This window comes from Styela clava, chromosome 14 (assembly GCF_964204865.1).
Source record: "Styela clava chromosome 14, kaStyClav1.hap1.2, whole genome shotgun sequence".
Lineage (NCBI taxonomy): Eukaryota > Metazoa > Chordata > Ascidiacea > Stolidobranchia > Styelidae > Styela > Styela clava.
The window spans coordinates 3,141,030-3,156,164 of NC_135263.1; the positions used below are offsets into that span (position 1 = coordinate 3,141,030).

The 15,135-nt window shown below is 34.0% G+C and overlaps 2 protein-coding genes across 2 annotated transcripts; both read right to left on the reverse strand.

Moving 5' to 3' along the window:
- Nucleotides 1-510: 510 nt before the first annotated feature.
- On the reverse strand, nucleotides 511-2,154 carry LOC144432024 (kelch-like protein 25). Its single transcript, XM_078120030.1, has one exon. It carries the CDS (start codon nucleotides 2,152-2,154, stop codon nucleotides 511-513), a length of 1,644 nt encoding a protein of 547 aa, XP_077976156.1.
- Nucleotides 2,155-6,206: 4,052 nt separating this feature from the next.
- On the reverse strand, nucleotides 6,207-11,090 carry LOC144431986 (kelch-like protein 41a). The gene has a single exon (XM_078119943.1). It carries the CDS (start codon nucleotides 9,049-9,051, stop codon nucleotides 7,579-7,581), a length of 1,473 nt encoding a protein of 490 aa, XP_077976069.1. The 5' UTR covers nucleotides 9,052-11,090; the 3' UTR covers nucleotides 6,207-7,578.
- Between the last annotated feature and the right edge of the window lie 4,045 nt (nucleotides 11,091-15,135).

Consider the following 15,135-nt stretch of genomic DNA (forward strand, 5'->3'; position numbering starts at 1 on the left):
TCAGCTGATAAATCCTAATCCTAAAAAACAAGCAAAAATTTTTTTGGATTATTTGGCCCTGATGTATTGAAAATGTCTATTTGAATTGTAGAATACAACACAAAACAATTACACTGAACTCGATGGTAGCTAAAATGCCAAATTTCAACTTATCAACCCAGCCAGTTTAAAATGCTGACTAAGCCACGAAATTTGCTTGAACTTTTAAAGAAACCACCAACTGCATAAATAAGAAAAAAGATTGGGAAAGTACAGATTCAAAACTTTTAAGCAGAATATTAAGAACCTGCAACATTGTAAGATTTATATTGGGAACACTCATTGACTTTATTATATTTATTTCTCCAATGAAAAGTTGAATAAGTCAAAGGGCATTCAAGATATCAAAAAAATATTATTTTGAATCAATAAAATACTAATACGTTAAATCAGTTTGAGATTATAAGACAGTCTATTACAAATAAAAGAAATTTTATATCTCAATATTTTTTTATCATATTAATAGCATTCTTAGGTTTTGTGCAGGATTTTCACAGCATCTTTTATTTTCAGTTTTACTCCTTCTGGTATCGCAATAATCTTCCATTTATTCTCATCAATGTTGTATATTTCCAAACTACCAGAGGAACTGTGACCACCAACTGCATAATTATCACCTTTGATTGCAAAGGTTCTGAACCAACATCTAGGGATAAGCATTGATGGGAGTGATTTCCACTTATCCTCATGTGGGGTATATTGCTCAGCTGTGTTGAAGTATTTATGTTCATCAGTAAATCCACCTAAAACATAAATCTCTTCACCTATTCCCAGAGCAGACACATATCCTCTAGCATTGGTCATGTGGCTAATATATGTCCAAATACCTGTTTCTGGATCAAGTTGATCAATTGCATTTATGTATCCCTTAGAGGAATTTCCGCCAAAACTATAAATTTTATCTTGGAAAGCTATTACTTCAGACCATCTGGTAGGTCGTAGTTTGTGACAACATTTTGTCCACACATTCAAATCTAAGTCATATTTTTCAACAATAGCTGTTTTACAGCCGTCATGACCTCCAATCACATAAATCCAGTTCTTGTAAACAACAGCTGGTGGACTTGACCCATGATTTTCAAGCATATCAGCCATTCTCTCCCAGTTGGCATCTTTATCAGAATATTTAAATCTGTAAACTGATTTGTCTTCCATTAAAACATAAATAAAATCACCAGCAGTAACAGCAGAGAATCTCCCTTTCTTCATTTCCTGATTCATCTCCTGCATTCGTGTCCAAGATTTATCGGCTGGGTTGAAACACTTAAGATGACCAGAAATCTCGTCGAAAACAACAATGGCTTCAGCATTTGTAGTAGTTTCCATTAATTTGATTGGTTTTATATTTACTGAATCCATCACAGAAATACTGAACCGAGACAGCAAATCAAAGCTTTTATTTATTATTAGTTCATTTTCAATAAGATGTCTCCGACATCCAAGAGATACTTTGGATAACTCAACAAGGCCGATCAAATCATTTGCATATTTACTGCGATCTTCAGAGTCAAACTTGATCCAAATTAAGACAGCATTAAGTTTTACTTCTTCAGAAGCTTTCAACTTCTTGGATTCGATCATTTTTGCAACTTCCATTTGACTAAGATCATTAAAATCTCCTAGTTTGGAGATTTCTTCAAAGTTTTTCAAAGCAAATTCATCGCATTTTTCTTCAAGTAACTTTAGGTTATACATGCTTGATAGTTTCTTGGTAACAAAATATGATTCTGGATCCAGGTTTTCTTCAAGGAGTTCAATTATGCCATCACAAACTTCATGCAGTTGCATCATAGTGGCGACATGTAATAAATCACCAAGTTTTTCATATGGAGATGAAATTTCAAAACTGTACATGTAATCGACACACTTTTTCACACAAACATGGTCAATTTCTTTCAATGTAACTTCACCTGATTGCTTTTCCTTTGTGTTGTGTGTAAACATTGCTTCGAAATATTTTGAATTTGCAGACAAAATATTTCTGTGAGTCAGAATTTTTTCAGAACCAACTAGGATTTTGAAGTCACATCGTTCAGGATCTTCTCTCATTTTATTAAGTTCTTGAAAAACTACTGACATGCGGTTGTTCTTATCAACGTTGATTTTATATTCCATCTTGTATAACTTCCAGGAAATATCAGTAAGAATTTACCAAATATGCAACTATGCTGAAGAATTGAAGCTACTGATAATCACATTTGTAAATTAAATAAATTTTACAAAAATAGCAACTGAATAAGAAAAGATCTGAACAATATCAAACTCCAGGAACAAAAGTGAAGAAAGGTCCAAGAAGCAAGAATACTAATACCTCTCCTCTTGAACAAAGCATTGTACAAGCAGCTACTGATATCTAACCTAACACTACAACTGCTAAGCCCATATAAGAAGAAGATGGGATGAACCGAACTTACAGCTGACATGAGATTACACATTAACATGGGAATAAAACAATTGATAAAATGAAACCAGACTTTCTAAATTAAGTAGAATTTTTGAGATGCAATGCAATCAGGAAATAAATCTATATTCTCTTTATTACAAAAAGTATCATCCTTTCGGTTTTCAACTTTTTAAAAATATGTGCGGCCAGCCAATGACTGGCAACCCTTAGTTTTGGCAGCGAACGACAAAAGGTTGCCGACCCCTGCTCTACAGATGGCCCCTAATATAAGTTATTTTTAAAAATGCTAAAACTACAAATGTAATCTTGGAAAAAGCCATGTACAAGCAGTCACTGGAAGTGGATATGTTTCAAAATGGCAAGAACTTTATGATTCTGCATTGTCAACCAAATCTAAACTGGATGAGATAGTAGCCATAGGAATCTTAACCCCGGTACCAACATAGTTCAAAATCACTGAAAGCAAATAGGATTCAAATTATAACGAATTTTAATGGCGATTAAGAATTAAAATTTCATCTCTGAACAAAATAAAGCAGATGAGGAAGCTAAAAACCACGACCTCCAATTCTGTTCCAAATTCAAGTTTGAAAAACGAATTTCTAGAAAGCTTTTTCACACTTTCAATACAAATATGGATTTATACCAGTTACCACTAAAACTAGCTGAGCTCCTGCTTTAAAATTTGGCCAGATCTGCTCAAGTAATAAAACCCCAGCAGTGAGGTGATGATCATGAGGAACCTTACTTTGTTAACCAGAATAGTTAGTTAAATGCTCTAACCACCAGGTCATTGTAACAAATTAATTCTTACTTTTGGAGCACCACAGATAGTAGATTATAATGATTGGATTTATAATCTTGTTGTATAGGCATTGTTTGGCATCCCTCTGCTTTATATTCAAATTAGTTACCTCTGTATTGGTACACACACTTCTAAAGTGCCCAAAGCATCAATACCTAAATTGTACATCTCTTCGATGCATATGACCAGCAATAACAATAACCTATTGTATAATCCAACTTGAACCATACAACATAGCCTTAAACAAAGGTGGGAACAAATAACCACGACCTAACCAATAATTTTAATCACTGTGCAACTTGTGTGTGTATACATGGGGAGCATTTGAAGTGTGTGGAATAGGTGGAGGAGGAAGATTATATATAGGGCCGCACTCCAGAAGTTCGTATTCGTACCAAGATGACGCAAAACCTGAACAACCCTAACCTGGTACACATAGTTTATTGAATATAAATGGTGTCTACAACAACAAAATTCGCAGGCTGATGTCTCATCCACAATAAACTTGAATTGACATCTATTACGCCACAATAATTAAATCAAGAAATGATCCTGTGAAATAACAATACTAATTCCTTTATTCCTAATTCCTTTATCCTTGCAGAAGTCAATATCTAAGAATGAAAAAAAAAACTTTATAACCTTAGTAACCAACACATTCCATATGGTGTGGCAAGTAATTTTTATTTTTTATTAACTACCAGTATGTAATTTTTCATGTTCCTTTTACTTAATAACTTCTATGTGGTTGTGTGTGTGGGTGCGTGTGAGCGTGTGTGAAATATTTCAATTATTTTAGGTGAGTGAACACGTACCACATCTTCTGGGCAAAACCTTCCATCTTATATACATTCTGTACGTTTTAAACCTTATCTAAGGTTTTGTTCGCTCTCCTGATTTCAGAATCAGTTTTTATTTATTTATTTTTACCATTCATTTTATTGTTTTGCTGATTATGGAGTCGAAATAAACTTATACTTATACACAAAATATGTTCAGGTTGTGCGCCATTTTGGTACAAATACTTCGGGAGCACCGTATATGGTTTATTGGCAAAGCAAATACTTTATTATTGACAATCTTTAAACGCGCGTCTTTTATACACAAAAAATTAGTGATGAAAACTGTATACTGCATAAACAAAGAGTTTGCATAGTAATAATAGGTTTTGGAAGGTCGACATTTTGTAGCACTACTATAAGGAAAAGTCATGGAGAGATTAAAAAACGCAATAACATGTGTAGAGTTCATGGTTCAACGGTCATAAATTGCATGAATGATTTGGTCCTGCGCGATGTCAAGGGGAGCAGGAGGACATTACCGATCCTTGACCGCGTCATGGCTGGTGCTGATTCTATTGTATGGTGTTATTCGCTGTTTGTTACGTTGCATTAAGTTACTTTTGTGCATACTGAATTGTAGCAGTAAAAGCCTCTTATTTCGCGTGAAAATATGTGTGTTGCTTTGGGGAAAGCTTAGCAAAACAAGGAACTTTAACGATAGAGGTAGGACACTACAACATGCCTTAAAAGAGTTTTGGGTTAGATCAGAGGTCACCAACCTGTTGCCCGTGGGCACCAAGTCGCCCGCAGGAACCATATGAGTCGCCCGCAGATCTGTTTTAAAATAACTCAAATAACTGCGCTTTTCAATAAGCTACATCTATTAATTTTATTCTCGCTATGTTTAATCCTTATATGAGAAATGGAAATATATTAATTATTGTAACGGCCAGCCTTGTCTATATGTGACATCGGTAATTTCACGTGTCATTTCTATTATGACATCACACACACTAGGTCAGCTGGAGTCATGCGTGTCGTTCATTTCTATCTTTTTTTAATGGAACTTGGACATGTCAATCACTGTCAAGCAACGCTCAGCCTTGATGCGGGACAGGTGGAGCTTAAAATTGTAACAATGATGAATGACCTTGTGATTCAACTTGTGATGAAGCTTGTTTGATTCAACCTATCTTTGTGAATCAGCCTTTTATTATATAAACTTCATTAAGAACAAACACTGAACATCTGCAAGACTCACTCAGAGTTTCGGTGTCAAGTAGCAAACCAGAGTACAACAACACAAGGGTGGAGAACATGCAATACCAGGTTTCCCACATGCGGATGAGGAATACACCAGATTAGGTCTTGGTTGAAAATATGATATTCATGATTAACATTTGATAGCTCAACTACTATTGATAGTTTCATGAATAATTAATAATTAAGGGTGCTCTTAGCTTAGTGGTACCCACAAAGCAGCCCGCTGCTTCATAAGGTTGGTGACCCCTGGGTTAGATAATCAAAAGGACAGCTCGTATGTTATGTCTGCCATTATTAAATTTCTAATTTACAATTTACATACATGGGTTTCAGTATTACCTATAGCTGTCCATCAAATACGTTCCATGTATTTAGCCATAGAGTTTTCGGCATTATCCGTAGCTACCCATAAGTACTATACTTTATTTGGAGTTTTTATAAAATTTTTGTATGACTTCGTAGTGAATTCTGGCGGAAGACAATGACCTTTTAAGTGCAGAAAATCTAATAATAGTCGCAAATCTAATAGATATTTGGTTATATTTAATCAATATGCCGATATTAATAGCCTATAGACTCACATAGTTGAATGGAAACTTGCGAAACTGTAATGTTCTGTCGGAAACCCTAGTGTGCCGGGGACTCCCAGTTGAAACCACTGCTCAGGAAATGTCAAAACGATAGTCCACAAGTTATATACGATTTGTACAACTTATGGTACTCCAAGTTCTTTAAACAAATATTCTCATTTCATATATCCTGTTTGAATCAGTCAGGTAAACTAAAATAATTATTTATTTATTAACTTAATAACTGTCTAAAATCTAGAATTAAAACAAAGCACATTATTAATATTGTATGCATTCAAGAATTTACAGTATTCAAGATAATAATAATTTAGAACTTGTTCGATGATTTGAAGGCCAAACCAATTAATTAAATTTTATTAGAAAATGATAAAAATAACTCAAGTATGGCCTACTGATTTAGGTGCTCATTACTATATTGGCATCGTAAATTAAAAATTTCAGATTTCATGCCAACATGCTTTTAAGGGTCTAATGAATTAGGCAAGCAATACCAAACCAAAGAGATTTCGATCCTTACAAAAGATAGTATCGCTTTATCTGGTAATGGCATGTTCGAAGCAGAAAGCAAATAACACAAATCGAATTTATTTCCAAACTTCTATGGTGATTCACTTCACGTTATTTACAGGTTAAATGACCAAATATCAATAAATAGAAAGATACTTATTTTTCAGACATTTCATACATATTTTTCTCACAAGTAGCCACAGATACACAATTATATATAATATATTTCGTCCCTTTGACAGGTCAGCTGAACTAATATCAATTATATATTCATATATCAATATGGATAAAGTATTATAATACAACTTTCACTTTGAACAAGACTCTTCACACGCATACACTAATATGAAAATAGCTACTTCACTTTAGAAGGACCACAGTCTGCCAAGTTTGACATTTTCTATGTAATTTATTACAACTGGAATGAGATAGCGGGTATGCAATTCGGTACCAATATGTTAACCTGCAATTCAAACATAGTCAGGTCTAACACTTTATGAGGCCACTATGCCCACTTTTTAAAAAAACATTTTAATATATAATGTTGGCAATTTCAGAAATTATCTGTGAAAGACTGAAATATCCTGTCCAGCTAAACTATTTTATTGTTTTTGAAATTAGGAAATGAAGAAAAACACAATTTACACATGCAATAAATGTTAAGTTCACAGGACTGTAGTGTCATAAGAAATATGAGAATCATATTTTGCAAAAGCAAGTGAGAAATCTTTTAGAGTATTTGAACCCGATGCAGTGAAAATGTCTAATTGATTTGTGGAATACAAAACAATGACACTGACCCCGATGGCAGCCAAAATGCCAAATTCCAATTTATCAACCCAGTCAGTTTAAAATGTTAACCGATCAACAAAAGTTACATGAACTATCAGAGGAAACATCAAATATATATAGAAGAAAAGAAAGATTAGGAAATTGTGAAATCAAATATCTATAAAAATATTATTAAAAGAACCTGCCACATTGTAAGATGTATATCAGTAACCTCTTGACTGTTTATTTTTTCAAGCATTGAAGATATCAAAATATTATCATTTTAAGATAATAACTTTACTAATATTTGAAATCAGCTGGAGATTTAATTTTATTGAGAAAATGTTTTTAAAACAGTCTAATACACATGGAGGAAATTTTATGTCTCGGTAGTTTTACATCATATTAATAGCATTCTTAGGTTTTGAGCAGGATTTTAACAGATTCTCTAACATTCAGTTTTACTCCTTCAGGTATCACAATCATCTCCCATTTATTCTCAGCAATGTTGTATTTTTCCAAACTACCAGCGGAACTGTGACCACCAACTACATAAACATCACCTTTGATTGCAAAGGTTCTGAACCAACATCTAGGGATAAGCATTAATGGAAGTGATTTCCACTTATCCTCATGTGGGGTATATTGCTCAGCTGTGTTGAAGTAATTATGTTCATCAGTAAATCCACCTAAAACATAAATTTCTTCACCTAATGCCACAGCAGACACATACCCTCTCGCATTAGTCATGTGACAAATAATTGTCCAATTTCCTGTTTCTGGGTCAAGTTGATCAACTGCATCTATCCATTGACCAGTTGAGAATCCACCAAAACTATAAATTTTATCTTGAAAAGATATTACTTCAGACCATCTGGTAGGTCGTAGTTTGTGACAACATTTTGTCCACACATTCAAATCCAAGTCATATTTTTCAACAATAGCTGTTTTACAGCCGTCATGACCTCCAATCACATAAATCCAGTTCTTGTAAACAACAGCTGGTGGACTTGACCCATGATTTTCAAGCATATCAGCCATTCTCTCCCAGTTGGCATCTTTATCAGAATATTTAAATCTGTAAACTGATTTGTCTTCCATTAAAACATAAATAAAATCACCAGCAGTAACAGCAGAGAATCTCCCTTTCTTCATTTCCTGATTCATCTCCTGCATTCGTGTCCAAGATTTATTGGCTGGGTTGAAACACTTAAGATGACCAGAAATCTCGTCAAAAACAACAATGGCTTCAGCATTTGTAGTAGTTTCCATTAATTTGATTGGTTTTATATTTACTGAATCCATCACAGAAATACTGAACCAAGACAGCAAATCAAAGCTTTTATTTATTATGAGTTCATTTTCAATAAGATGTCTCCGACATCCAAGAGATACTTTGGATAACTCAACAAGGCCGATCAAATCATTTGCATATTTACTGCGATCTTCAGAGTCAAACTTGATCCAAATTAGTACAGCATTAAGTTTTACTTCTTCAGAAGCTTTCAACTTCTTGGATTCGATCATTTTTGCAACTTCCATTTGACTAAGATCATTAAAATCTCCTAGTTTGGAGATTTCTTCAAAGTTTTTCAAAGCAAATTCATCGCATTTTTCTTCAAGTAACTTTAGGTTATACATGCTTGATAGTTTCTTGGTAACAAAATATGATTCTGGATCCAGGTTTTCTTCAAGGAGGTCAATTATGCCATCACAAACTTCCTGCAGTTGCATCATAGTGGCGGCATGTAATAAATCACCAAGTTTTTCATATGGAGATGAAATTTCACAACTGTACATGTAATCGACACACTTTTTCACACAAACTTGGTCAACTTCTACCAATGTAACTTCACCTGATTGCTTTTCCTTCGTGTTGTGTGTAAACATTGCTTCGAAATATTTTTAATTTGCAGACAAAATATTACGGTGAGCAAGAATTTTTTCAGAACCAACTAGGATTTTGAAGTCACATCGTTCAGGATCTTCTCTCATTTTATTGAGTTCTTGAAACACTACTGACATGCGATTGTTCTTATCAATGTTGATTTTATGCTCCATCTTGTATAACTTCCAGGAAAATATCAGTGAGAATTACCAACTATGCAATCTAATTATGCTGAAGAATTGAAACTGCCGATAGTCAAGTTTGTAAATCAATTCAATTCTTCAAAAATAACAACAGATAAATTGTGAAAAGATCTGCACAATATCAAACTCCAAGTACAAAAGTGAAAGAAAAGCCCCAAATAGCGAGAATATTTATTCATTCCTCGTTGCGGTTTTCGACCTAAACAAGGCACTGTACAAACAGTCACTGATAATTGAAGATATGCAAGCAGCTACTATTTTTGCGTACCCAATTTGATTACTAGAGATGTAACATGTGTTAGCTAACACCACAACGGATAGGCCCATGTAGGAAGAATAAATGGGGTTGCTCACCCCCGCCATGTAAGAAAAAATAGATATTTGTTTAGAGATTACGAAATTAGATATGTGATTAAGCAAACTTTTCATTAATTTTCATTAGGTGGTTCATGTAACCGCACCTCCATCAAGTCAATGCACCTAAAACAAATAACTTACTGACTAATTCCATACCGGACATGGACGCGTAACCGGGCGAGAGGCCACATCTCGCCATATGATTGACTTATCGACTTTCCTCTCTCTGGGATAATTACCGTATGTAAATCCACATTTCAACACAGCTATGTACAGACAGTCACTGGAAGCGGATATATCATTCAGGATAACAAGAATTTTCATGGTTTCACATTGTCAATCAAATATAAACTGGATGAGATGGTGGCGATGTGAATCTTATATTAACATTACCAAAACATTACTAATTAATAATGATATATTGATCTTTTAAATCTTAATTAGATAGCAGAACCCTTTATACTAGTCCAACCAACCAACTTATACTCTTTCGATGCACCTGTGAGTTACGTTAGAGAAAATTAAATTAATATGGTAAGGCATTTCAAATGCTGGTATCGTTCACGAAATTGAATATTTTGTCGCAGCAGATAATCATCCTAGTTAAAAGTGGAAATTACAATCCAAAAATTACGATAATTGTAATTGGGCAGTTTACCACACATTTTATGTCCACAGATTGTATTTTAGAGTTGTAATGCTTTTGTTTTTCGAAAATAGGAAATAAAAAATTATCTTAATCGGGCAGTTTACCACAAATTTATATCTGCAGATTGCCGCGGTATTTTATAGTAGCAGTAATTCTTTTATTTTTTCGTAGGTTGACCTAACCATGAGTTACGTTAATTGAACAAAATTGAATTAATACGGTAACGCATTTAAAATGCTCGTATTGTTCATGGATTTGAAAACTTTGCGCAACAGAAAATTCCCGGTAAAGGTTCGATACTTTAACCCTTTCCGTGCGGTGGGCACGTATACGTACCAACGACAAAACTCGCTAGATTGCGGCGGGTACGTTGATGTACTCCACTGTTTTATTTAGCAATCGGTCGCAAACTGTTGGTCTAGTTTTTCCGGGTTTTAGTTTATTGATATGAAGTCTTCTTTGAGATTAACATAAGCGACGGTAAACCTCGCTTTCGTTTACGACGGGAATTTTATTTGCGGCGGAACGAGGGAGTGTTTTTAAAATTTATGCAAATTTCGGTGTTTTTGGGTGGTAATAGAAGACATATTATCCCTTCCATCTAAGTATTTTGAGCTAGATCACGAAATTGCTACAGCAATATTATGCTATTGTTTGCCAACCACAAAGCGGTAACAGTAAAGGATTTAGCAAATATTTCTATTTTTTATCACGGTTTGAAGTTTCAACTCCCAAGAAAAAAAAATGCCTTTTTTCTATCCGGTTTGTGACTCAGACAACCACTTTTAAAAAAACTTTTTTTTTAATCGCCAATTGCAAGCTCTTTAAATAAGCTTTACAACGAACCGTAAGTGGGCAGCAGAGGATCCTTAGTTTTTCGTTAGTCGATCGATTAGTTGTGGGGGTACAAATGCATAAAATCGGCGTAGCAAATACGATTATTTAATAAAAAATAAAAATTGCCAAAAATTATTTGCCAAAAAGTAGGAAAAAGTGTAAATATATTTCCTAATAAATTAACTTGTTTTTTTTTTCGACTTGCAACAATTTATTGCGTGTTGTAATTTTTAAAAAGCGCACAACTTTATTTAACATATACAATATCTGACTATGGTTCGATCTATGGGAGATGCATGACTTAATGCAAATGAATCCGTAAATGAGAAGACTTGCAAGGGAAGGACTTGATGGTGGAGAAAATTCGAAATGCTCTATACAACGAGCCGGCGAAATTACTTGTAAAAAACATAAAACAATGTACATCTTTACCACAAAATGGCAAATGGGTATATCAAAAAAAGAAGAACAAATCACGTGTATTCACATCGCTGGTGAAGAATACAGAAAGTGAATTGTCAAAAAGTGAAAAGAACTACTATTGGAAAATACTGTAAAGGAAGAGAGTATGGCGACCATAACATTTCGCCCACTTAATCAGAACAAATACCAAACACACAACGAGAAAGAAAAATTCTTTCATAAAGGTGAAAAAGTTGTGGAAACGAATTACTTACCAAAAGCAAAACCATGAAAAGAATGGTAAATATTTACAGGGAATGAATAAATAATTCTTGTGGCACATGAAAGGACGGTATAATTATCCAAATATGGTGGTAATTTATAAATTGTAAAAAGATCTGCACCTGATCAGTCTTCAGATATAAGAAGTGATAAAAAGAGCTGAGGGGCAAGATGTAAATAACTTCCAATCCTAGCGAGACTAAGTACAGGCAGCCACTGATACTCATCGATATTCAAGGAGCTACTATTCTTAGCATTAGGTACCCAATTTATTACATTGTTTCTCTACTCTCATAAAAGGTACAATGTAAGTTAAACTTACAGTTGAAATTGAGTGGACTAAACCTCTTCTACAATTGAAAATTAGTAGATCACATATTTATCTAAGGAATTTTAAAATGCAAAATGAAATAAGGTCTTAAAATAGTAGTAGTATTGAAGGAAAACAAGGAATAAATTGAACACTCATGACTTGGCAGGGTAATCCACATAGTTAATAGTCTATTATGATCTTTACTGGCATTCATCATCTTGAATGATTAGTTACATAGATCTGTAGATATTCTCATGAGCCAGAGAACACTATCCAGTACACTATCACATAGTCTGCTACATTACTGGGCATTTTGATACTTAGTTTGTTCATTTGATTTCTTAGTACACCTTATACAACACCTACATTGGTTTTTGATCAGAGACACAGTTAGTTATATGATTGAGCCAAGTTTTGACTTCCATCTCTTTACTAGGAAAAGTAGAAAAATTGACATACATGTTTACAACTTGATATTATGCTGTGAAAAAAGTAGTCTATAATTAAGAGCTGTTATTTAGCTCTAATACACAAAATATTTTAAAAAATTAACTTCCATATCACTCTTCCACCTTACAAAATTCCAAATGTGTAACTATGAAATACCCATACAGCCATATGAACGCCATTACACATTCTTTCAGTCAGTCGACAGATGTGTGCTGCCATGAAATTCATAATCTGCAGATCTGTTTTAAATCGGGCAAATATATCTGTATAAACTTTTCTAAAGTCATCCCACGATTTGGACATCTATGCTTTTAAACGTGTTTCAAAAATATCTTCCCAGATTCATAATATAGACATCACAATGTGCTACTTTGCGGCATTAGCGTATTCCTGTATTTTTCTGTATTTGTGTTACTTCCTCTTTTCATGTCCCATGTGAATTGTGCATCACATGATTCGATGCACTGTCATGATTTTCGCTTAAAATTTGTACACTCCGTAGATATTGGAAATATGTAGAATTAATGTAAAACCATGTTTTTTGTAATATATTAATGGCCTCATTCTTAAAGATCAAGATATTTTAGTATTTTTAGCAGAGATATATAGCTTGCTTCTGCATAAGTTTTATTCACAACCGCTAGATGGCGAAGCGCGTCGTTTGTTTTATGTAAATCACAGGAATATGATGGAGCGCTTTGCGGCTAATTTGTGTTATATTGAATGAATATATTTTTTTCAATATGATGCGTAATATATTCTAAAAAATAAACATTTATCTTAAGTCACAGAAATGACGTCAATATTCGCAAAATTGCCGGAGCGTGAAATTCCACAAAATTCATTGCGATACCATTGGTTACGAGCCGCCGTTTTCCTGTTTTCTGCTTGAAATTTCCGAAATACGTTCAACATAGGCCAGTAATGTGATTTGAAAATGTAAGGAATGGTTGCCTGATAGCCAAGTATATTAATTATTTTTTAAATAATTGAACATTAATATTAAATGTTGAATGTGGCCCGATGGGGAGAGCCTGGTCTGTACAGTCTTAATTCTGTAGTTCTGTAGTTAGAGCAGTGCCGGTACAAAGGTACAGAAGTGAGACTATGAGTCCTTTATGGTTAGTATAATTTTATTTCGACTGCGTAATCAGGATAAGAGACTACCGTAAACGCAGGTAACTTCGGATGGTTTGTAACTTCGGATGAAATTTTCAATCGTTTATATCTTGACTAAATCACGTCATATTTTGCTTCTGGCAGTTTCTATAGAGAGTCCTCATATATCTAAATCTGTTATTATATTCAATCGCCTAATCTTATTTATTTTTTGACACAAAAAATCACATTTTAGCCAAAAATTGACACCTTGTTTTTGAGCGGCTAACATAGCGAATTCTGCCGACGCTAACTTCACTGAAAGACCGTCAATCGCTAGAGGGCATACACAATGTACAAGGAAAATTACAGTGATCACGAGATGTCGTGTGCGATTCAAGTAAAATATATTATTTTGATTTAAAAATTTCGTCAAAATATCGACTTTACGATGCTTACGCTGAACGTGACGTCAACAACGTGATTCAATTTCGCTCCATTTAACGCCGACGTCACATTGCGTAGCTCGTGCGTAACTCGCTGCGACATTTGAACGCCAGACTATGTGGCGCCACGTGTAGTTAAATATAAAGTGAAAGCTCCTACCTGATCCTAGTCACCAAATCCTACAAAAACTTCATTATAGCCCCAGTCATATGCTGTTTATTCATTGTGAATTCGTTTAATGCACATCAAATTTGTGCGTTAATATTTTTGCATTCATTCTCCGAACGTATAGATGTTGTTGATACGTAAGGCTAATGAACAGCCAGTTACGCGTATCTATACTATCACAATGATAAATTATGTATGTTTACGATGATAATATCTTAAGCGTAGAATGTTGCACAGGTGAGCATGAAACTCAGGTGCACTCAGTAGGAGGTTGGACCACATACGAGTAAGTCGCAAAATGAAGAAAAGAGTATCAAAGTTTCTATTTGCCGTTTTTATCCGTTTCATGTCATTTGATATTGTCTATCTGCCTGTGAATACATTATATCTGAATTATGAACACGAGCCACAAGCTACACCGTTTCATATTGTTTTCCATTTCCACTACCATTTTTTACTACCTATCATAATTCATCATTCGTTTTTTTATTATTTTCATTCGTTTCATTTTTGTTTCGTATTAAAAATTGTTTCCCACTTCCATTTTTACGACTTAGTTTATTCATCTGTTTTTTTATTTTCATTTATCCCATGTTGTCTCATTTTTGTTTTGTATTAAAACGATCATATTAGCAAAATCTAGCACTTTCATGAAATTAAGAATAGTCAGAAGTAAATGGTTTAGTTTTGCGAAATGTCAGAAATAGTGCTGGGCAAAATTATCATAAATTCTTACATGCGTTGTATTTTGAAGCATTTTAGCGGTAATAATTATGGCGTGACACTGTCAAAATCGTCGTGTGAAGTGCTGAGTTCGCAAATTCCGTAGATAAAATTGTGAGTTAGTCGGTAACGATAATAATAAGTCGATAATAATATC